The 25,252-nt window shown below is 37.0% G+C and overlaps 1 protein-coding gene across 11 annotated transcripts in view; it reads left to right on the top strand.

Moving 5' to 3' along the window:
* Positions 1-25,252, top strand: part of cadm3 (cell adhesion molecule 3) — a 139,739-nt gene that overhangs the window by 77,951 nt on the left and 36,536 nt on the right. For all 11 annotated transcript variants that reach the window (XR_015477938.1, XR_015477937.1, XR_015477936.1 and 8 more), the window contains 3 exon segments: positions 4,268-4,417; positions 11,793-11,945; positions 23,105-23,242. Coding sequence is in view for 7 of the 11 variants with exons in the window: in XM_087240042.1 (XP_087096168.1) it covers positions 4,268-4,417; positions 11,793-11,945; positions 23,105-23,242 (441 nt within the window). In the remaining 4 variants the exon portion in view is untranslated.

Here is a 25,252-nt window from a genome sequence, read left to right as displayed (position 1 = left end):
AATTACAGTAAACGTGACTTTCCCAGAATTCCCTATTTGACACTTTATAGTTTACTTTGACATTGCTGTGACTCTTTTTAGTTTTTTTTGTCATCATTGATGTACTGTACATTAGAGTTTTATGTTACAGTACATCTAATAATGATAAATAATGTTTGTTGCATTTCTTTAGTGTCACATGTGTTGTTGTCGTGATGGTGTTTAGTAGTTGTGTGAATGACACTAAGCACCTTCCACAGTATATATTAGCATGCTTCTCTACCTGTGTATAAGCTGTTTGTGATGAGCACTAGCTCATCATTTGACTGTCTTATCACCATCTGCCTTTGGTGGGGTTTCTGTAACAAAGGTACAATTAATAAAAGACGATAGTTTTAATATGAATCCTAAGGTATTCATTTTAAGGTTTATCTACTGTATTTTTAAACTGTAAAATCCTGGCATCCACAGCTGCAGATCTTAATGTAAATGTTAATTAAAACTGTACAGTGATGTTGTAACATTGAGGAGTTGAGGATACACGTGCAGTTTATTAATAAGAGTAGTCAGACAGGCAATGGTTGATAGATACAAACAGCAAAAACTGCAAAAGTTCAGGACAGGCAGCAAGGAATTGCCAGGAACAATAAACAATGCAAAGATCAAAACCAAAGCAGGATAAACAGGGAAAATGATTAATAATGCTTTACAAAGAAAAACAAGACTCAGCAATGTGTGTGTGCTTGAGAGGTGAATGTATAGTTTAGTTAATCAGTCCATGATGAGTTACCAGCTGTGTGTGTGTCAGTGTCCAGATGAATGTCAGCTGTGGCATGAGTGATTGCAATGAACTTCTAGGATTGTAGTTCATATAGTGGCAAAATTGTAGTCCGGGTGATCATGAATGTTTTCCAGTGATCTGCAAAGCCTAGATCGCTGGTGATCATGACAGATGTATTTACAGACTAATCCACTATAGAGGGGTTCAAAATTAAGTTTGCCATTCACTTCTTTGGTATGCTACCTTAATTTACAGAGAAACATGGATTTCAAAGTAGCTCCAAGTGTATATGTTTGATTTATACACATTTACAGTCACTTGGTGGTGACCCTAAACATGTTTATCAATAATTTAATAAATAATTGTACATTTTTAACAACTAAATTAATGAGGCTAATTAAATTAACTCTGAAATCTGAACTCACAATATTTTTTTTAAAAGCAATATCACAGTGTTTTTTGTAATGTATATAGACAGTTGTATTTGTATCTGTATTTGTTTTCGGTAAGGACATGATGGGATTTTTAGTTTTCAGGCAAAGCATCTTTTAAATTGGAATGTGTACATTATTAAGGTAACTTCATGGTTCAACATAAAATAGCAGTGACATTTGTGTAAAGTGTTCCATGCACAAATGAGACAGTAACGCCCTGCACCCCTCCGAGTACTCACTTTAAGTGCTCTGCCCTTTGGAGTGAGCAGGACACAGTGGTGTTCACTATGAAATTGAATTCACCCATATTCTCTCTCCCTCAATCTCCTCTTCAGTCCATCCACTCAGTGATTAGAGTCGAGTCAGTGTCCTGACATAACCAGTTAAATGGATCAGATGCCATTTTGAGAGTCTCAGTAAGTGCCCCCTGCAGCAGTTGTCCACTGCAGAGAGAGAGCGCGTATGTGACCCACTAATCGCATATTAACTGCTAACACCGCTTTAATTGGTTGCCGATAAGTAGCCTGCACCATGTGTGCTAAAGCTAAAGGCTAATTTTAGCCTATTATATTTTGGCATAGGTTCATTGGGTTGAAGATCTGACTCTAATTCTAGCACTGTGTTGGTTTTGAGAGCGCCGGAGGTTTTAACATCAACGCACATACATAGCCAGATGTTCAGCGATGTAGATGCTGAGACTTAGTCTTTTCTCATCCCTTCTGCCCCGGCTCTATTTTTAAAAGCAGCGTCTCGTTAAAGCCTTTTAGGCTAATCAGGCTGAGTTCGACCACGCTTCACACTTGCCCAGCGCACCTGCGTTTGTCCCACATATTTGCCCGCAGAAAGCCGCCATTTGGCCTGCAATTGAGTAGGTTAATCCCAACGCTAGCAAAACATCAGGCTAGAATTAAGCCAGCGTTTAGCCTGAATCAATCCAAGATTGAGATCGACAAAAGCGAGTATCATTAGGCTAGTGTGTTATCAGCATCAGGCCAAGATTAACCCAGTCTTCAGCCAATGTTAGTCTTGCAATTAGCAATATTTGTCCCGCCATTCATCCAGCATACACCCAACAATCAGCCAAGTTCTGCTCGCCTTTAATCTCTTCCAGTCCAAAGCTTGGCCAGCGCCAAGCCAGCATTTGCCCAGCATTCACTAAGCATTAGCGCTCCATTCAAGCTTCCATTAGCCTAACATTCAGACAGCACTTCGCCCAGAGTTCATCCAGCACCGGTCAGCATTAAAAAGGTCATCGATTATAACCTAAGTGGTAATTATTGGGTAAAGTGGAGCATGGGCCGCCCAGGGCTGAATTATCATACAGCTAGACTCACACTGGCATTACATCTGGCCTTTATGCACACACACACACACACACACACACACACACACACACACACACACACACACACACCCAGAGACCCACAGACACATTTCCAATATAATGAGTTAAGTTGTCATCTGTTAGATGCCTGAAGGGCTTTACATGGTTTGCCTCAAACCCTAATCTCCACTAACAGTACGCAGCCTATATAAAACCACAAAACTTGATGATGGTTTTAAAAAGTAAGTAGTATTTGGCTTCACAAATCCTACCATAATGTCATAATTCTAGAATGGCTGTGCTTGGTGCTTGCCAAGGGGGTTGGTGTGTCATTTCTAGGGTATTCTGAATGGTTCTCAGGATAGTATCCAGTTGCTTGGTTGTTATATGAGGGGTTGCCAGGGTGTTGCTGTGGAGTTGCTAGTATTTTCTGGTTTGTTGTCAGGGTGTTGCTGTGCAGTTGCTAGTATTTTCTGGTTTGTTGTCAGGGTGGTGATGTGCAGTTGCCAGGGCATTCTAGGTCATTCTCATGGTGTTGTGGTGCATTTGCTTAGCTGCTGTGGGGGTTGCAGATTGTGTTACTCTGCAATTGCCAGATTGTTGTGAATGGTTGTTGTGAATGGGTGTTGCCATATGATGTTGGTAGAGTATATTTTGGGCTAATCATCAGGGTGTTGCTATATGTTTGCGAAGGAGTTCTGAGTCATGCTCAGCCTCTTCTCAGGCAGCTACTAGGGTGTTCTGACTGGTTTCCTGGCGGTTGCATTGCTAAGTCTTGTTTTTGTATCCACCACAGTGCAGATACAATTTAAATTGTATTTATATTTAAGACATATTTATTTATTTAAGGTCATAGTATAAGTCAGATGATTTGTTTCAGTTGTCTGTATCATACATAACGTAGACCACGAACATGCCAAAATGTCATACTTATACGCCTTACTTACTTACTCCCAGGGCTTTTTTATATATCGAAGATGATATTTAGCCACACCATATTGGTGTTTCGTAACATCTAGATTTTATGACGTGGGTTGTTAGCAAAAACGCTCAACCCTCAACCTGGAGGACCAGTACCTACACACATACACTACGGACAATTAAGCTGACCCAATTCACCCATAGCGCATGTCTTTGAACTGTGGGGGAAACCGGAGCACACGAAGGAAACCCACGTGAACACGGGGAGAACATGCAAACTCCATACAGAAATGCCAACTGACCCAGCCGGGACTCAAACCAGCAACCTTCTTGCTGTGAGGCAACAGCGCTACCCACTACGCCACCGTGTCGCTTTTATTCCTCTTAAAGCTCATAAATATTAGATATGAGTTTTTGTAAACACTAATTTCATATCATCTGTTAAAGTGTGTTGTTTCACTTTACAAGCTTGTAAAGATCAGCATATGTCACATATTTTAATAGTCATCATACCTGTTCAATTTCATTCCTCTATCTTTTCTTGCAAATTGTGGTCTTTGATTTTCTTTTCTGGCGACTCCTGCAGTGTGAGGTGGAGGCAATGATAATGATGCTATTTTCATTTTTTTTTTTCTCATCAAGAAATACACAGCGCTGCTCTCAAAGATCATGATGATGGGGACGAAGCATCTAATTTTCACCTAAGTCTCGCTCTCATTTTCTCCCTGTCTCCTTCTCCCTCCGTCTCTAACTATATCTCATTTCATGATGTCATCTTGTTTTTTTTTACTCTAATATCTGCTCATTTACCTCTGTCCTGTTGCCCAGATGATGACCCCTTTCAGCCGGTGACCCAAGATGAGACGGTGGCAGTGGGCGGGGTGGTAACCCTGACCTGCGGCGTGAAGGAAAATGATAACTCCTCCCTCCAGTGGTCCAACACGGCCCAGCAGACCCTGTACTTCGGAGAGAAAAGAGGTGGGTCTCACCTATTTTAAAACCTACTGTAATCTACTGACCCTCGTGTTCTTATAAAGCTGGTGAGGATGCATAAGGACAAGGCTGGCAATAACCCACTCAATATGATGGCTGGTTCCCCCTTATCAAATTATGGTTAACAAAATCTGCAGCAACTGCATGATGCTTTCATGTCAATATGAAGCAAAATCTCTGAGGAATATTTCCAGTACCTTGTTGAATCTATGCCATGAGGGATTAGGGCAGTTCTTTAAAGCAAAAAATGGTCCATCCGGTACTAGTAAGGTGTACCTAATAAAGTGGCTGGCGAGTATAGCATTGATCACAAATAATTTTAACGTTCTGCTTCTTTATAGTGTGTATACTGTATAGTATGTAAACTGTTTACATGTACCATATTTAGTTTGGTCTCTACCTGAAACACAAACAAAGATGTTTTGTAGCATGTCCTGGCTGCTCTTTTCCATTACAGTTTAAATTTTATACATATTTATTGAGCTAAAAGTCATAGCTAATAGTTTGTTAGTAGTCAGAATTGTACACAAAGATAAAGTGTGACCGAAAAATCATGCATGTATGAAGATACTCAAATACAAGAATGAATGTAAGACGTAAAAAGATCCTGGTGGATGAACATTGATCTTCCAGTTGTGCGCTTCTATTCTATAGTGAATTATATGGCTGGGAGTCTAAGCAATCAATCAGTTTCAAAGTGTAAAACAGTCCCTGATTGGTCTTTACTCGTAGTCCCTAACCATTATAGCCACCTACCTGAGATCCAGTTTCGATTGATTGAACTTCAGGCTGTCCTCTAAAGACGTTAGAAAGCACTGCATCATCACTGCGACATGATAAGATCCTGTTTTTAATTAGCAAATTACTCCATAAGAATTCTTTCAATGTTTGTGCATTCAGGCTCATATGAATTGAAAATACTATCGTTTACTACTGTAATGTTTGGCTCAAATGCCATATCTTTTTTTTTTCTTAGGCAATAAATAGAGTGGATTGACAGTACATTTTAGTAACAAAACAGCTATCAATAATATATAAGCATGTACAAAATGCATTCCATAAAACACCCACCCTTCCCACTAAGAAATAATTGAATTGATAATTGAATAAATTAAAGTTTATACTTACTTAACTGGAACACTGTAAATAAATGATGGGTTCCACAAATTAAGTTAATCTAATAATTGTTTCAAATTTAAGTGGATTGAACATAAAACAGTTAAGTTGCCACCCCCCCCCCCCCCCCCCAAAAAAAAAGAATTGTGTTGTTTCACCTCATTTTAAATAATAATAAATAATTTTCTATTTTTTAATTATTCATATAAATAAATATTTTTCGAAAATAACTACTCCTGCCTGAGGTAATCGGCTCATAATCCTTATAGGGGATATACACTCACTGGCCTCTTTTTTTAGGTACACCTGTCCAACTGCTTGTTAACGCAGATTTCTAATCAGCCAATCACATGGCAGCAACTCAATGCATTTAAGCATATAGACATGGTAAAAACGACCTGCTGCAGTTCAAACCGAGCATCAGAATGGGAAAGAAAGGTGATTTAAGTGTCTTTGAATGTGGCATGGTTGTTGGTGCCAGAAGGGCTAGTCTGAATATTTCAGAAACTGGGTACAACTCCTGTCAGCTGAGAACAGGAAACTGAATCTACAATTCATACAGGCTCACCAAGGTTGGACAATAGAAGATTGAAAAAATGTTGCCTGGTCTGATGAGTCTCAATTTCTGCTGCAACATTTGGATGGTATGGTCAGAATTTGACATCGACAACATGAAAGTATGGCTCCATCCTGCCGTGAATCAATGGTTCAGTATGGTGGTGATGGTGTAATGGTGTGGAGGATATTTTCTTGGCACACTTTGGGCTCATTAGTACCAATTGAGCATTGTGTCAACACCACAACCTACCTGAGTATTGTTGCTGACCATGTCCATCTCTTTATGACCTCAGTGTACCCATCTTCTGATCGCTTCTTCCAGCAGGATAACGCACCATGTCATAAAGAGCGATTCATCTCTCAGACTGGTTACTTAAACATGACAATGAGTTCACTGTACTCAAATGGCCTTCACAGTCACCAGAGCTCAATCCAATAGAGCACCTTTGGGATGTGGTGGAATAGGAGATTTGCATCATGGATCAACTGTGTGACGCTATCATGTCAATATGGACCAAAATCTCTAAGGAATGTTTCCAGTATCTTGTTGAATCTATGCCATGAAGGATTAAGGCATTTCTGAAGGCAAAAGTGGGTACAATCCGGTACTAGTAAGGTGTACAGTACCTAAAAAAGCGTCCAGTGAGTGTAGCTTTGATCAAAATTTTAAGTCTCTGCTTCTTTATAATGAGTATACTATATATATAGAATGTATACTGTTTAGTTTGGTCTCTACCTGAACCGCAAACGAAGATGTTGTGTTCCATGTCCTGGCAAGCTCTTTTCCATCACAGCTTCAATTTGTCTATAAAAGTGAAAAAGAGCTGAAGCTGCCTATGGCTCCAAAAATATGAGAGGTCTACATGTTTTAAACTCTCTTCTGAAGCAGTTATGTGAAAAGGAAAGTCATTTATTTATTGAGTAGCAAACTCTCATTTGGTCACGCTGAATCCTGTTTACTAATCTCTCTTTTTCAAAATCCAATAAGCATTTAAGTACATTTATTTATATATTTTAGTAGACTATCTAGTTTGCCGCACACACACACACACCAAAAAAAGGTGTCAAATTACAGATAAAGCGGGTTGTAAGCGGCGATTCACATTGACTTTAGCAAATGGACATTTTATGACCTCTCTTTTGCTCAATCGCTTTTAAGTCTGTAGTCTGTGATTGCAATTACTTGCCATTTCGCTCCGAACAGGAAATTGATTTTCGTCGGACCCTTCCTTAGAGATTTTCCCAGAGCTCTTAGTCCCTCAACACCGAACACAAGAAAGAATGCGCGAGACACCTTGCTGAAACATTAATATCACCCTAAAAACAAACAGGTGGCTCCGTGATAACAGAAAACGAGGTGATGGAGAGAGAGAGAGAATGGAGGGGTGACCTGATTAAAGAGGAAAACAAAAGAAGGCGACAAGAGAGCACCGTGAAGAAGCAGAAATAGAAAACAGTCTATTGAATGAAAAGGATGGATGGAGCGTTAAAAGAGGGGAGAAGAGAAATGCAGACACAAATGTGGCACCTTAAAGCGATATAAATGTTCTTTATATACGGAGGAAGAGTTTCCAATTAAGTCCATTCGTCTGTCCCAATTGCAGTCAATCTGAATTTAGTGTGGTCTATGCTTAAAACAGGACAAAAAACAATTAGCGGTGAGAAATAAACTCAATTCGTGATAAATTCTTTGAAAACAAATCTCATTATCTCACACAATTTTGCTTCTCAAGTACATTTATCTCGTTTGAAGGATGCTTGGATATTTGGAAAGCCAAATACGGATTTTTAGCAGTGTGGAAACGAGAGCTCAGTTAAAGGTGAACAGTAGCACACAAGTGTGAAGAGATGAACAGATTAGTGTGGGGGGACGATGGATGGGTGGATGAGCGAAGAGAGATAAAGTGAGGAATGACAAAGGAGGAGTGTGTGCATGAAAGAGCAGGATGGAGGACAGAGGAACAGCAGCTGATGAAGACAAATTAAGTGCCCTTCACTTACTGATAAAGCATGAAGCGCGCGCACACACACATTTACTGTAAATCTGCTTTAGACACAAGTTCTCCTTTTGTTCAAAGGTGAAGTGTGTGATTTCTGCACCATTAGCAAAAATAATAACTTTTCAGACAAGTTTTCCCCATCATTGCCAGCCTGTTGGGTCAGACAAACACAGACGGGGGAGGGGCTTTCTCATTCAGAGCAACCGATTGGACAAAATCTGTAAAGTGCATGATGAGTCATGAAGATGACAGTGCTGTTATTTAAAATAAATTTACATTAAAATAAAATATAATTGTTTTCTAAAAACTTACCAGAAATAAAATACTCGTAGCAGTGCGATATGGCTGTATATCAGCACTGGTGGGATGTGTGCATTGGTTCGAGGCTGCAGGCTGAGTGCCTTAGGGCCTATTCACACTATGCCATCCGTACCGTGCCGTGGCCCGTTTCCCGGATCGTTTGAGAAGTGTGAGTGCGCTGAATCGGGCTCAAGCACGGTTTACTTGGCCGGCCCTGGCCGGTTGGAAGAGGTGTGCCTGAGCGCGGTTCACTTGGGCTTTGGCACTGTAAGCTTGTGTGTGAGTGCAAAACGCGCCGAAGCCCGAAACTGAAAGCGAGACGTGACTTTTAAAGGACTGTTTCATATAGATTTATTAATCATTCTTACTGTTCAGTGAATGCAAACTGCCGTAGTTTATTAAAGACGACAACTTCTCACAGCACGACAGCTGCGCGGCTTCAGCAGACCTCCTCATTCCTGCAGCACGAGAGCTTTATGATTGTTTATGAGCGCCAAAAGTGGCGGATCTGTTCGGCGAAATATCTGACTGCGTGTCACCGCATCCCTAAGGACTGTTTGGTGAAATATTTGACTGCATGTCACTGCATAACAAACGACTGAAACGATATACATGTACCTAAAGAAATCTCCACTGTGCTGCTGAGTGAGAGAGTGCTTCTCACTGAACAGCGCAGCAGCGATGACGTAAGCGTGCCGAGGCCCATTTGTGGTGTGAGTGCGGGCCGTCGGGGGAGACGGGAGGGGGGACAAGCGTGCTTTGGCCCGGTTCGAGGCAACTGTACCTAGTGTGAGTATGACCTTAGTGTCCCACCATGATGGTATACAACCATATCGCACTGCTACGAGTGTGATATTCCATTTATACAACAGTTCGATAACATAATCGTGTATATCAAAAACACAGAGTCTCAAAAAGCCTTTTGTAAGAGGAACTACTTTCATCCACCATTCTTTCACATCTGCAGCTGACGTCAGAACAGCAGAAGCCGTTGCTACTTCACACACGTCACCTTAGAGCTATTATTTATTATGATATTTAAAGGCTTAACTAAGTATTTTATTATATTATTTGAATTATATCATTTGAATGATTCTCTAGCATAATGTCAAATGATGACAAAGCTGGTGATTTTGCTAACTATTTAAGATTAGAAGTTTGATTGGCATGTAACGCCATCAATTAGGAGATCACAATAATTAACCCTGAAATAGCCAAAGCAAAGTAACCACTAGCAGATTACTATAGTATAAATACAGCACTACAAAATATAAGAGAGAGATCGACTTATCTGTTCTGTGATGATTTGTTCAGCTGTAGTTTAAATCTTACGCTATGAAAATCCTGAGTTTTTCCGGAGTATGTCTGATAATATTTTTTCTTCTGGAGAAAGTCTTATTTGTTTTATTTCGGCTAGAATAAAAGCAGTTTTTAATTTTTAAAATACCATTTTATGGACAAAATTATTAGTCCCTTAAAGCTATTTTTTTCGATAGTCTACAGAACAAACCATCATTATACAATAACTTGCCTAATTACTTTAACCTGCCTAGTTAACCTAATTAACTTAAGCCTTTAAATGTTACTTTAAGCTGTATAGAAGTGTCTTGAAAAATACGTAGGAAAATATTATCTACTGTCATCATGGCAAAAATAAAATAAATCATTATTAGAAATGAGTTATAAAAAATATTATGATTACAAATGTGTTGAAAAAAAATCTGCTCTCCGTTACAGGGGGATAATAATTGAGGGGGGCTAATAATTTTGACTTTAACTGTTTGCAGATGTGAATGAATGGTGGAAGAAAGTAGTTCCTCTTACAAAAAGGTTTTGAGACTCTCCGTATTTAACTTTCTTTTTGATATACACGATTATGCTGTTAAGCTGTTATATAAACACATTATCACACTCGCAGCAGTGCAATGTGGCTGTATATCGTCACTGGTGGGAGACAAAGGCACTCGGCAATGCACTGCTCCCACTAGTGCCAATAAACAGCCATATCACACTGCTACTCTTGTGATATTATATTATATATATATATATATATATATATATATATATATATATATATATATATATATATATATATATAATGTCAGAATTGTGAGATATTTTATTTTAATGTTGAGAATAAAACATAATAAAACACAATAAAATAAAACAGCTTTCTGATCAAAAAGTCAGAATTTCCTTTTTTATTTATTAATCAGTGGTGAAAACCATAAAAGAGAGAGACTGTATATTTAAATATATAAATCTCTCAGAAGTTAACTTTTTTGAAAGCATAGCATATAAATCTATATTAGCATATAGATGACATTAAAGCTTAGAGACATTTTTTATTTATATTTTATCTTATTTCAAAGTGGAAATTAGGAAATTAGCTTTCTCCTGTAAGATGTAAAATAATACATTTTAACCCATTTTAAGAATGGTTGATCCCTGAGCACTTTAACATGATTGTTCAATGCTCATCCGCTTGGCTTGCTCTAATGAACAATACTGTTAGCCAATCAGAACGTCTGTCATTTACATAATAGATTCCTAAATGTACATTACAAGGCTTGGTTGAACACAAACCTAATCTGAAGCCTGAGGGTCTGCACTGTCATCTCTCTGGGTGGAATCCGTGTAGTCAATATCCAGTGTATCTACAAGGGTTGCTATAGTAATAATGTCAGCATCAGCACGATGCCAAGAGACTTTCTCATACAACAACTAAGAGTAGCTGTCAGTAGAAAGAGAGCACGGAGAACTGGAAAGTTTGCCTGTTCTCGTGTCTGTCATCTCTCTGTGCTGCTGAACTCACCAGATCTGGAAGAGAACAGAGGCGTTTAATGCATTCATGCATACAGTACACTTTCCAAAACTGCTGACTCGTTACGCTGTTCACTACATGGTGAACATCACATGGCTCGCTAGATGCAAGCAAAAAGGAAAGTATTTGGATCAGACAATATTGCGCACTCTGCATGATGTTGTAAACGTCACATTGCTGAATAATAAATGAAAAAAAAGAGCTTTGAAATCTGATCTGACCTTTCAAACTAAGGGGTGTACTTAAAAAAAACCCACACTTTAATTGGATCTCAGAGGCATTGGAACATTGTGTGCATGGGGTTTGTACAGATAAGACTGCTTATGTTCTGTTTTGTTGTTGCTGTCGTCGTTTTGCTTGTGATACAGCAAGGAAATGTAAATGTTACAGAGAGAGATGGTGGAAAGCAATCACATAAATCTAAATCACAATGGTTTTGCTGCCAGATATTTTGACTTGTGTTATCAGCCGACTTCAGGGGAGGGAAATAAAATGCTAAAACTTGTAATGTACGGCACCTATGTAGTGTATGTGTTCCTCTTATCGGTTCTGTCTTTTTCAGCACTGAGAGATAACCGTATCCAGTTGGTAAAGTCCACGGCCACGGAGCTGATAATCACCATCGGGGATGTTCAGCTGTCAGATGATGGAGAATATACCTGTTCCATTTTTACCATGCCTGTACGGACCGCACGAGCCACAGTTACTGTACTCGGTAAGTGTGTATGTGTGTGTGTGTGTGTGTGTGTGTGTGTGCCTTTTCTCTCAGAGTGGGAGCTGTCAGTAGAAATTGCTATTGCTACAGTACATCAAGCCTGTAAGTAGTGATGTGCTCATTCCGATTGCCGATTTGTTTATAAGCAACAGGCCAATTCCAATATCTATTTGTGGTTATTTATTTATTTATTTTTACTTTACATAAATCGTAAAATTGATTCATCCAGTACTTTAAGATAAAAACAACAAAATTTGGCCAAAATGCCAATTCAGTGGACATTATTTGTGTAATTATGAGAGCATGTACACAGAGACAAGGTTCTCTATCTATCTATCTATCTATCTATCTATCTATCTATCTATCTATCTATCTATCTATCTATCTATCTATCTATCTATCTATCTATCTATCTATCTATCTATCTATCTATCTATCTATCTATCTATCTATCTATCTATCTTTCTTTCTATCTATCTATCTATCTATCTATCTATCTATCTATCCATCCATCCATCCATCCATCCATCCATCCATCCATCCATCCATCCATCCATCCATCCATCCATCCTTCCATCCATCCATCCATCCATCCATCCATCCATCCATCCATCCATCATCTTTCCATCCATCCATCCTGTCATTTGAATATATTGTTGTCTATTGTTCTATTAGTGTCTACCATTGTCATTATCCATTCATTTCTCCATCCGTCGTTCTATTTATCATTATCATATCTATTCTATACCTATCTATCCATTCATCCATCCATCTATCCATTCATCTATCTTTCCAATCATTGTCATTTAATTAATCATTTGATTATATTGCTGTATATTGTTCTATCAGTGTCTGCCATTGTCATCCATCCATCCATCCATCCATCCATCCATCCATCCATCCATCCATCTGTCGTTCTATTATCATTCTGTCGTTCTGTTTATCAGTTTGCCATTGGATTCTTTGTCTGTTGTTTTATCTATTCTATACCTATATACATATCCATCCATCCATCCATCCATCCATCCATCCATCCATCCATCATCTTTCCATCCGTCCATCCATCCGTCCATCCATCCGTCCATCCATCCATCCATCCATCCATCCATCCATCCATCCATCCATCTATCTATCTATCTATCTATCTATCTATCTATCTATCTATCTATCTATCTATCTATCTATCTATCTATCTATCTATCTATCTATCTATCATCTATCTGTCTGTCCGTCCATCTGTCCGTCCGTCCATCCATCCATCCCTATCCTTTCACTTCACACATCTATGACTACCATGGGTGCCTTTTTTTTATGGCCTTTCAATTAATATATTTTGTCTCCTCTAAGAGCATGGTTTTTCTATTAGATGATTACGAAAACTCTCAAAGTGATCTTAACCACAAATGGCCAGTTATTGAAATGGTGATGTAACAGACACCATTAGAAAATTAAACTATTGCTGTCATTCAGTCAAACACTGGCATGGGACTGATACTGATGGTTCCTGCTGTTAAACATTTAAAATTTAAATATTAAAACATTGAATTTTCAAATCATGCATTCGCAATGGTGCTTTGGAGGTCAGCGTAGCTGGCAGGTTCAGCGAGTTCTTATGGTGAATGATTTGTCTGTCTGATTCAGACAGATAAATAAGAGTTATTTGTTTATAAGTCAGACTACACTGTTTGTTTGTTTGTTTTTGTGTGTAGGGTGATGGCAAATCAATGTTTTCTTGTAGGCTCCAGACATTTTGTGACCTTTATTGCTGCCAGTGTTACCAAGTTTTGTTAGAGGTCCTGCTTGTGCCGCAACCGTTTTACCTACTGATAAGCGATGACATTCTGTTGCGAGTGAGATACATCTAGGAGCGTAGAAAAAGTGGAATACTAGTTTGCACCACATGAATCAGTTTGGTACAAAAGAAAACACAGCAATGAGCAGACTAAATGCATTTCACTGCACCAGTCATTAACATCAGCATTTAACATGTAGTGAAATCCAGCGAGAAGAGTTTAATAAAAAAAATACAACTTCTTCTAGCTCGAAGCCAAATGAAACAGCACTGACATTCTTCAAAATACTCAGTAGAATTCAGCTGAAAACACAGTCCAACAATGAACATGTCCGAAGGCTTTTTATTGCACATTTCCCATAATTTCTTAAAAAGTCATGGAACATCAGGCATTTTTTATTTGATGTTTTAAATTTTATTTTCCATTTTTCAAAATATCTTTTTTCTATTCCATATTTGGGCGAAGCAGTGGCGCAGTAGTTAGCGATGTCACCTCACAGCAAGAAGGTCGCTGGGTCGCTGGTTCTAACCTCAGTTGGCGTTTCTGTGTGGAGTTTGCATGTTCTCCCTGCCTTCGCGTGGGTTTCCTCCGGGTGCTTCGGTTTTCCCCACAGTCCAAAGACATGCGGTACAGGTGAATTGGGTAGGCTAAATTGGTCGTAGTGTATGAGTGTGTGTGTGTGAATGTGTGTGTGGAGGTTTCCCAGAGATGGGTTGCGGCTGGAAGGGCATCCGCTGCGTAAAAACTTGCTGGATAAGTTGGCGGTTCATTCTGCTGTGGCGACCCCAGATTAATAAAGGGACTAAGCCGACAAGAAAATGAATGAATGAATTCCATATTTTAAGATTGTGCATGCCGATTAGACCACTTTCAGGTCCATTTTAATACGTATATGCTCATCAACTGGCAGTCACTTAAGTCAAATGCAGTCAGCAGACTGTACTTAGTAAGTAAAGCTAACATTAAGGGTAAAGTACATTTTAAGAGCTTTGGCTAATGCTAAATGTATTGCTAAATGTAATGTTTATAAAAACAAGTATTGAGCTATCAAACTTGGGGAAGGAAGCACTTTGCACCAACATTAACAGATTTATTTAAATCAAAACCTAAGGTAAATCTGTCCATCATTGTTCTCATAATATGAATTGAAGGTATTTCAATGTGTTATTATTTTAGCATATTATTTCAATTATATATAATTTAAAAATACCAGGCTTTAACTTTGGTTGAGAAGTGGGGGACACTAAATTGAAGAAAATTTTTTTCATTTTAAATCCCATTACCTGCATTCACATATATAGGGACTATGCTGTACAAAAACAAGGTTAAAACAGGCTGATTAAACACATTTAATTTCAAACTTACCTAAAAAATAAATAAAGAAAAATAATTAAAAAAAAAGAAAAAAGAAAGAAAAAAGTGTGCTGAATCATAATTTTATAATATCAGTTGCAGATTGGCATCAGGAAAATTAAATTCTATTGAAACTATATGAAAATATTGATGTCATTTTATTAATTGTAAAATAAAAACCAAACTATTAGTCTGTGCAGCGCAAAGCACTGAACATTAAATGAACATCTGCAAAATTGGAAACCAATTGCAACAAGCCATTTGAGTTCAAAAACTAATCTATGAGTACTGTGAACTTACTCTATTTAAGTTAAAATAATGAGGTATTTAATTAACTCATTACCTTCAACACTGAGTTCAAAACTCTTTTCAAGTTAGTAGAATTAAATTTCAGTAAATCCTGAGTTAACTACACTCATTTCATTTAGTAAAGTTGACTGTTGGGTTTTACAGTGCAGGTGTAGACATATTTCGTAATGGAAAATATCATTATTCGGAGGTAATATACTGAATCCATGTTGTCATTAAAGTCGTCTTCTGCTGCTGCCTAAGGTTTGCTCATACCTGCTCATTAGAACTTTCACAGAGTTATTTTTAGAGCTGGAATGCAAAGTTATTAGAAACAGACTCTCTCTGTCCATCCATGGCACTCATATAAAAAATCTGAAAAAAATAAAGGAGATACAAAGGGGATTTTGAAAAGTGGGAGAAACATGTCTCCCATTTCCCCAGTGGAAGTTACACTCTTCAATATATAGGCAAAACAGTGGCCTGTTTTTCATGAGATGTCAAGGAAAATCCAGCCTGATCTCACGAGAAGTATTTTACATTTTGTCAGTTTAGTGGCTAATTCGTACGAGTTCAGTCTTACACGTCTTACATGAATGAGATCGTATAAATTAATATAGTTTTGCGACTAAATCAATGTTACGAATTGTCATGAGATTGTGATGGAAATTCAACTTTTTAGCCAGTGAGGTCAGGTATTTTGATATTTGGCTAAAAAGTGGGAACCCTGATTCTACAAATCACCAGCAATTAGCATGGTTTTACCAACAGGAGCCATTGGCAGGAAAAGTGGGATGTTAATATCAACTTATGTTATAATACGAATGTTTTAAATGTATATAATAATGTTAATAAATCATATTACTGTGCTTTGAGGTTTTTATTTTTTATAACAATGTCATAGAAACATAAAGTAAGTCTCACACTTCCACTACTCTCAACTCTCAATCTGCTGTCAAATGTGCATTTCTCAGAGACAAATCTTGATATATTGAATAATGTTAATATTACATGTACCATGCTACCAAATCAGGTGTTAGTGCCACCATCTGCAAAATTTAGTGGCTCTCAAATGTTATTCTGGAGCCCCGACTTGCCATAATTTCTCAGCACAGTCACTTTTGATCAAATTTTTATTCACATTCAATTCAGACCGAAAGGTCACACTGAAAAGCTCACCAAGCCCACAGCACTCTGCAGTATACTGTATATATACTGCGGACTATATATATTTGTGTAACAGTACACAAAAATGACAGTTCAATGCATACTGTTGTTTAGAAGTCACATTGCGGTTTGCTTTTAGTGCTACAGGGAAAAAAACAAACCATGATTTTTGTTGGTATTATTTTTTATTTAACTGGTTTAGTGAACAAACTGTCTTTAAAAAAAGTCTGTCAGTGTTGCAGCATATACACAGCAATTTCTGAAAAAAAGCTGAAATGCTTGGATGCAAAATATGTAGAAAAATATTTGAATTAATTATCACACTTTTGTTCTTATCTGCTTCATCTATTTGATGCACACGAGCGCACCAGTTCTTGTTTATGTGCTTGCTGTCAGAATCATTTTTTCTGTAAAATGGAAAAGGCTTGCATTAATTTGTAACACTTACAGACAGGTATACAACCAAATACAGGATGTAAGTTGTGTGCTGAGGGAAATGCATTAAAGAAAACGCACTGACAGTATTGTGAGACGCGTAGCTTGAATTTATGAATGATTGAATTTAAAGAGCTTAATAATATAAAGCACATCTCAAGTTGAAAAGGTGGATCATGCTCTTATCTGACAGCGGCTCCCTCTGTCTTTATATTTCAAATATTAGTATTATTCTGAATTCGCTTTGACATGAAGATAGTCAATGAAGCTGACATGGCATTAAATAAAAGATGTGATACGATCAATATTTTTCAAATGTATTTGTAATATCAAAGTATGTCAGTATAAACAATACTGTCTCATCCTAGATGAACATCTCACAGTTTCATTTGCTTTCCACACACAGAGAAGTTTGGCATGTTCTCTGTATTCGTTCAGTACTCAATTATACTGGGCTGCACGATATTCATATTGCAATATTTTATTTTTATTTGATAAATATTTCAATATGAATACAGTTTCACAAGATGGTTCAGATAGCTCTGTTTTTTGATTATCTACGGAGTCTAACAGTATTCAGGTACAGAAATCGAATAATTACAGTGTAAAAAACAAATGCTTTTCATACTTTGTTTTGTCTCATTTCTAATCTAAATATCTAAAGATAGATCAAGGAAAAAGGTCAATCAAGTAAAAAATATTGTTTTCTTTTCACCTTCAAAAGAAATAAGTCAAAATTAAGGGCTCTATTTTAATGATCTAGGCACAAAGTCTAAAGCGCAAGGCACAAAAGCATTAAGGGCATGTCCGAATGCACTTTTGCTATTTTAAGGACGGAAAAATACGCTATAAGCCACGGAGCATGGTCTAACAAGGTTGAGCTTATTCTCTTAATGAGTTATAGGTGTGATTTGAAAATAAACCATTCAGAGTCTTATCTCTCATATCCCTTTATGAGTCAGTTGCGTCACGCCATGGTGCATTTGCTATTTACATGGCAGACTTTGTAAGTGGAAAAACTAAACACTTCACTAGCAAAACAGTTAAACAGACCATCTGCAGCACGAGGATAAAGAATGAACCTCCTCCAATCAGCCTTTACTCATTTTTTTCTCTTTCTCTCTTTCGTGGATAAGGAAACAGAGTTTTGGGCACTCCCCTAATGACATCAATTAGCCTACATAATTAGTTTTATTTGTTAAGCGCAGAGATTTGTTTCAAAACTATTTCTAAATTCAGCTCTAATTTCCAGCAAACTAATAAATGAACAATAATAACGGAGTGTGGTCAAAAAACTGAGTTATAGGCTGTAACTGAGTTATAAGCTGAAGGATAGTGAGTGAGTATCCCTTATTATGGGTATTGCAATAAGTGGTAAAATATTATTTGATATGGGCGACACGGTGGCTCAGTGGTTAGCACTGTCACCTCACAACAAGAAGGTCGCTGATTTGAGTCCCGGTTGGGTCAGTTAGCATTTCTATGAGGAGTTTGCATGTTCTCCACGTGTTCTCGTGGGTTTCCCTTGGGTGCTCCGGTTTTCCCTACAGTCCAAAGATATGCGGTATAGGTGGAATAATTGGCTGTAGTGTAGGAGTTTGAATGAGTGTGTATGGATGTTTCCCAGTACTGGGTTGCAGCTAGAAGGGCATTTACTGTGTAAAACATATATTGGATAAGTTGGCGGTTCATTCCGCTGTAAAAACCCCTGATAAATAGGGGACTAAGCTGAAGGAAAATGAATAAATGTATATTATTTGATTAAAACTGCCTTCTGAAGCCATGCTGCAAACCAACATGATTAAACACCCAGATTCACATTTTGTCATTGATAACTGACATCTGTGCTTCACCTCTTTTAAAAAAATATAGCACCAGCGGCTCCGTGTAAGCATGTTTGATGTGACCAAGCCTACGCAAACCTGCACACCTCTCCACATTTTCTGCCACGTTTTTTGGGGGGAAATCTGCATAATTGATTTAAACGCAGTCAAATTTGTTCTGGCAGATAAAAAATTATCATTTGCCAATTTATTATATAATAAAAAAAACATGCAAAGGGCAGACCAAGTTGATGATGGACTTCTGAATTCTGCAGGAATCTACAAGAAAATGGTTTTATTTACAGATTTATTTATTTTTTTCCAGAAAAACCTGTTTCTCCAACAATTTAACCCCTTACAGACAAGGAAATATATAAAAAATAATGAAATTATAATGAAATTTAAAAAAAAATTAAAATAAATAGTAATAATTAAAAGAAAAGAATACATATAAATAAATAAAAGGTACTGCCATTATAATTAATTTTCTGGGGATACATTTGTACATCAAGTTACGTTGTGTTACTTTGTACTTACCTTAAACTACAGTGGTGATAGGTTAAGTAATCTCTAAATATACATATCTAAATATATCGTAATACTTTTTCACCTCTTCAGAAAAGTATCAGTCTTCATTTGTAGACATGCAGTCATCATTTTCCCATTATATAGACCTGTTTAAGTCTCTCCACTGAGCCACCTTTTGAGAACCTTCTTCCATTCAATGTACTGTATAATTGTTTTTGCCAACCAATAATAGTATTATTAGGACAAATCTTGTTTCTTCATTATAAATTTTTCTGGGCATTGCTCACAGTAAGCACATAACTGGATCAAGGGGTATTTCTATATCTAACATCTTATCTATTTCTTTTTTTAACATTTTTTCAAAATTCTTGAATCTTAGGACAGGCCCAAAAATGTGTGTAGGATCTCCAATTTTACCCAATTTTCTCCAACACAAAGCAACAGGTGGTCCCTTTACATATGTAGAAATTACAAAAGGAGTATTATTTTTACTTCCAATGAAATTCTTTCCAAAATTGACTAAAATTGCTTTATGACATCCTTTAAAAACAATAACTCAATCCAGATCTCATCCTCAATTATGGTATTTAGTTCTAGTTACCATTTTCCTTTAACATGATCTGTATTTTGTACTGTACATACAGCTGTTTTTCCCTCAAGTATCTGTACATAGTCAGAGAAAACGTTTACTTTTACTTCACATCCAAAACAAAATACTGCACTTTTTACTCCACTGTCCACCTTTTTACACTTGACTACTGCATTTCAGACTGTGGTTTTCACTTCCATTTTGTGGAAGTTTCATTCAAAAGAACTGAAACAAATCCCATAATAAGGTTGTGCTACAAATAATCCATACCCATGGTGAAAGCGGTGAAAGGTGTGTTTGGCTATGTGCTGTATTTTTATCCTGTCATGAAAATAACTTTACGCTTGGTGTTTTAACGTGACCGTAGTATCACAAGCCTGTCTGTGGCGAAAGCTCTTTTGGGTTTACTGTGTGTTGTTACTTCCTTCTTTTTGTATTCTCTTATATTCGGGATTTGTCTGTAATGTTGCTGCTGGAGTTTCCCAGTTTTTTGGGATTATTCATGGTCTGCTAAAAGTAATTTGTTAATTCTAATAAGTTGACTTAATAAACTGTGAGGAGAATAATGACAACTTATTGTAGCCAGTTTTTAAAAACATTTAAGTGACTTTTTTTTATTTTATTTTTTTTATACAGTTAGCAGTTGATTCACGCAAAACATCATGGAGCGTAGGGAAAACATGAATACAGGACCAAAATGTAGTAAAAATTAAATTTGAAGTGGAGAATATGAGTTGTGAACAAGCTAAATCTTGTCAGTAAACCTGTTAAATCAGTTCACAGTTATTTCAAAAGGTCCAGTTTGCATCTAATTCAAGTCAACAAATTTTATGCTTTACATGGTAAATTCAGAAACAGGGGATCCTCTCAACTCAACTGCCTGCGACTGATGGCACTAAATGTTAGCTATAATTCTTGAATTTAAGGATTTTTCATTGCAAATGGAATTCATATTTAGGTCACGACTGTTGGTTGTTTGTGAACAAAATCTGCTGTAAAAGGTCAAGCTGTTTAAGCCCTCTGCATAAAATGGTTGAATGTTGACATGTCCATATTTATGGAGTGTCATCTGAATGGGGTGTAGGTTTATATGAAATAAATATATATATATATATAAAATGAAACCAGTTAATGGTAATATTCAATTCAATTCATGTTTATTTATTTTGTGCTTTTAGAATGTAGATTGTGTTAAAGCAGCTTAACATAGACGTTTTAATACTTTGTAAACTGTGTCAGTCCAGTTTTCAGAGTTGAAGTTCAGTTTAGTTAAGTTCAGTGTGGTTTAATTTTCACTGCTGAAAATTTAGGAGCCATAAATGAGAAGGCTCAACCTCCTTTTGTAGACTTTGCTATTCTAGATATTACCAGAAGCCCTGAGTTTTGAGATCTTAAAGAGCGGGTTGGATTTTAGCAAGACAGAAGGTTGGTTAGATCAATGGTTCTCAAAGTGGGGGTCGGGACCCCCCGAGGGGTCGCGGGACAATGAAGGGGGGGTCGCCTGGTGGTTTCCAAAAATCTATTTATTTTTATTAAGCCATAAGAATTACCATATTTTATCCATAACCTACTGAAGAGAAAAAATATCGTTGTTTATACCATATATAGTTACTATAGTATAGCTTATAGTTATTACTTCTATTGGATTGCAACCCCTGCGGTAATTACATTGTATTAAAGACACAGCAATAGCGTCAGATGCAGCAGATTTCATAACACCTGGTTAAACTTTGTGGCCCATTTACAGCTCTCATACATTAAAAAAATTAAAAGAAGAATAGACTTTGGTTCATTGGTGTGTGTGCGCCATTGCATGCAAGTTTTCTGTATTTATAACCACCTCAGAGGATATTGGGGGTCGCGAGTCACTGGCATTGTCATTTTGGGGGTCGCGGCCTGAAAAGTTTGGGAACCCCTGGGTTAGATAACACAAAGCTAAATTATTGAAAGCTTTATAGGTAAGAAGCAATATTTTATAAACAATATGCAACTGGCAGCCAGTGTAAGGAGGATAAAATTAGAGGGATATGATCATATTTTCTAGACCTGGTGAGAACTCTGGCTGTTGCATTTTGCACTAGCTAAAGTTTGTTGGAGGATGCTGGGCAACCAGCGAACAGAACATTACAGTAATCCAGCCTAGAAGTCATAAAAGCATTAACTAGCTTTTCTGCATCAGAGATGGGTAGCATACTTTGTAATTTAGCGATATTTTTCAGATGAAAGAAGGCATCAATAAAATTAGACATACATTTTTCTTGGAAAATAAATGAATATTTTTTAAATACTTGTAAAACTTAAAGGGTTAGTTCACCCAAAAAATAAAAACTCTGTTATTAATTACTCACCCTTGTGTTTTTCCCAACCTTTGAATCCTTCATTCATCAGAAAACAAATGATGATATTTTAGATGTAATCTAAGAGCTCTTGTTCTCCACAAACTTCATGGATTAAAAGACGTTTAAAGTCCCAAAAAGGAACCAAAAACTTGTCAAAACAAATTTGTATTGCCAACATATTGCAATTAGAATGAGCAGCTCAACACACAACCATCATATTGTCTATAGTAAATACAAACCAGGACCTGACAATGGAAAGAAAACATAGGTGAACAAAGTTTTATTTGATTTAGTTTATTTATTTATTTTTTACAGTGTTCTTGGAGTGTTCTTTGTATGATTACAAAGATATTCTCAAAATATTACTTGTGTATATCAGTGAGTATATCAGATATCAGAGGTTCAGTTGTAATCATACAAAGCTCAAAGAACACTTTTGTTTTCCAAAAAAACTGTAAAATAAATAATACTTATTGTCATTCTCTCGTCTTATTATACCTCTCATCTTATTATACCTATGTTTTCTCTCCATCGTCAGGTCCTGGTTTGTGTTTACTATGGACAACATGATGCTTGCATTTGTACTGCTGATTTAAACAGCAATAAATTGGTAATAAATATGTTTCCTGGAGTTATATTTCATTAGCATATTGCTTGATTTGTATACTTCATTCACTGTTTCTGGCTAACAACTAGAGCTGTTGTTGACAGCGTGTCTGCGACTGTGTGAGCAGAACTGTTTTCATCTTATTTACGTTTTACTGTAAGCTGTTATGTCCTTATTACCTCCAGATTGCACCTGAAATGTTCTGTTTTTTTTTCTCTCTCTGTTTGTCTCTCGCAGGTGTTCCAGGTAAGCCGGTGATAACAGGTTTCGAAGGTGCTGTTCAGGAGGGTGGCAAGGTAACTCTTACCTGCACGAGTTCAGGCAGCAAACCTCCTGCCAAACTACACTGGTACCGTGACCATGTGGAGATTCAAGGTATATATACACATACACTGTTAAAAAAATGCTGGGTTCCACACATTTCCTCCATGTTGTCCCAAAACAAATCGATTAATGCCGAGTTTACACTGCGCGATTTTCAAGCAGTCGTGTCGCTGATGTTATCTGGGGTAGCGTTCTGTTGCTGCTGTGTTTACACTGCAAGATGGATCAGCGACAGGGGGTTTCACACTGTATGACTTTAAAATAGGAAGAATCACTGAAAACTTTGTCCAACACACTTGAAAATTGATAGGAAAACAGCGCGAGGTCATGTAGTAAATCTTTAGTTATTAACTACATAATGAGAAAGAAGCTTTTAGGGGGGTAGGAAATCTACTTACTTTGCTCACCTATAGGTTTGAAGGGAATTACCAATTTCTCCTCAATTTTTTTCCTTTTCGACCCGGTTGCAAAATTTTTCAAGTCACACATCAAACAGACACACGTGCTGCTGCTGCCAAATTTACACTAATTTTTTTCTCCATTTATGGGTCCAAATAGACCGAAAAGAAGGCCTTTTAACTTCTCCCATCCTCCTGCTGTCCTGTAGATACCCATTCTAGTGGATACTGCTCTCTCATTGGCTATAGGTGATCACAGATGTTATGTTCAATCAGAACACATTTCACACGGCATGATTTTGAATCTGCGACAGGTCCTGATATTTAGCATACCAAATATCTCACTGGATCGTCAACTCACTGGCGATTCTCTCAGATCGAGTCTTTGATAGTTCACACTGTGTGATTGGTACTTAAGTGAACGAGCACCAATTTGCTTGTGATTTTGGCCATTTGTCTGCGATTTCTCAAAACCTGTTGGTGAGTCAAAATCTGGGCTAAAATCATGCAGTCTGAACTCACCATAAGTAACTTTATTGTTAACTTGTATAACATGTAAGTTAAACTCAGGAATTGTGTAGATTCAACTCATTTTAAAAACGTAGTTTGAACAATATTTTTGAGAGTACACAGAAATCTTCTCAGAAAGTTTTTGTTTTTGTTGTTCTTGTTGAAATGCACTTGTTAGTTTTTGTTTGCACCAATCTTGATTTTTCATATAACTTGATTTATACTAAACTTGAATCAGTTCAACTAGAACTTATCCAGCATCTATCCAACACATTATTTCAGCAATTTGCCATTTTTGCACGATCTCAGTTGTTCATTTTAGTGTGATTTTAGCTCATCAGCCAGTGAGGGCTCAGGTTAGGGGTTGGGTTTGGGCACATGCCTCCTTTTGTAAATGTTGTTGTATGAATTTGTATGAATTAGCCTTTTCTAACAGTATGTAAAATAGTTTAGAGACTGGGCAATTCTCTTCCACTATTTCCTGCCTGCCTTAGAATTTTGAACAATCTGAAATAGAGCTAAGATTTTACACCTGATTTTATGCTCTTTTCTTCATCTATGTTAAGCTGCTTTGACATAATCAACTTTGTAAAAAGCATTACAGAGTATAGACTATAGAAAGACTCAATTTTTTTTTTTTAATTCTCGCAATTTTTTTTCGAAACTAAATATTAATTTTTAATCTATATAACCCCAGGACTAGGGGAAAACAACATGGGCATAATAAAATAAGAAAACAAATTTGTTGGGGTAGTGGATTTCCCCAAAAAAATAAAAACTTAATACTAAAGATTTCCTTCGGTCGACCACCAAACTCAGACACCCAGTTAAAAGTAGATATGAATAGATTTATAGACAAATGTAATAAATATAAATGAGCATCTCTTCAGGGTGACCACAGGCCAAAATAACAAACAAAAGAATCTATAAAGTAAATGCACTAAATTACCTATTACTATTTAAAGAAAAATACAGGAAGCTTACCTTTCTCCCTAAACATACTGTAAACATAGTCAAAAGTAATTAAATAAATAGGCAGGCCAGTCCTACAAGCTCAAACTCTCAAAATAAGTTAACGTATGAACAATGGTACAAAATTGATTGTTGGGCGTTGGCCGGAGGGGTAAGGGAAATCCAGGAGCTCCACTCCCAG

Source organism: Danio rerio, chromosome 2, assembly GCF_052040795.2.
Source record: "Danio rerio strain M-AB ecotype USA chromosome 2, GRCz13ab, whole genome shotgun sequence".
Taxonomy (NCBI): domain Eukaryota; kingdom Metazoa; phylum Chordata; class Actinopteri; order Cypriniformes; family Danionidae; genus Danio; species Danio rerio.
This window is presented reverse-complemented; position numbering and strand designations above follow the sequence as displayed.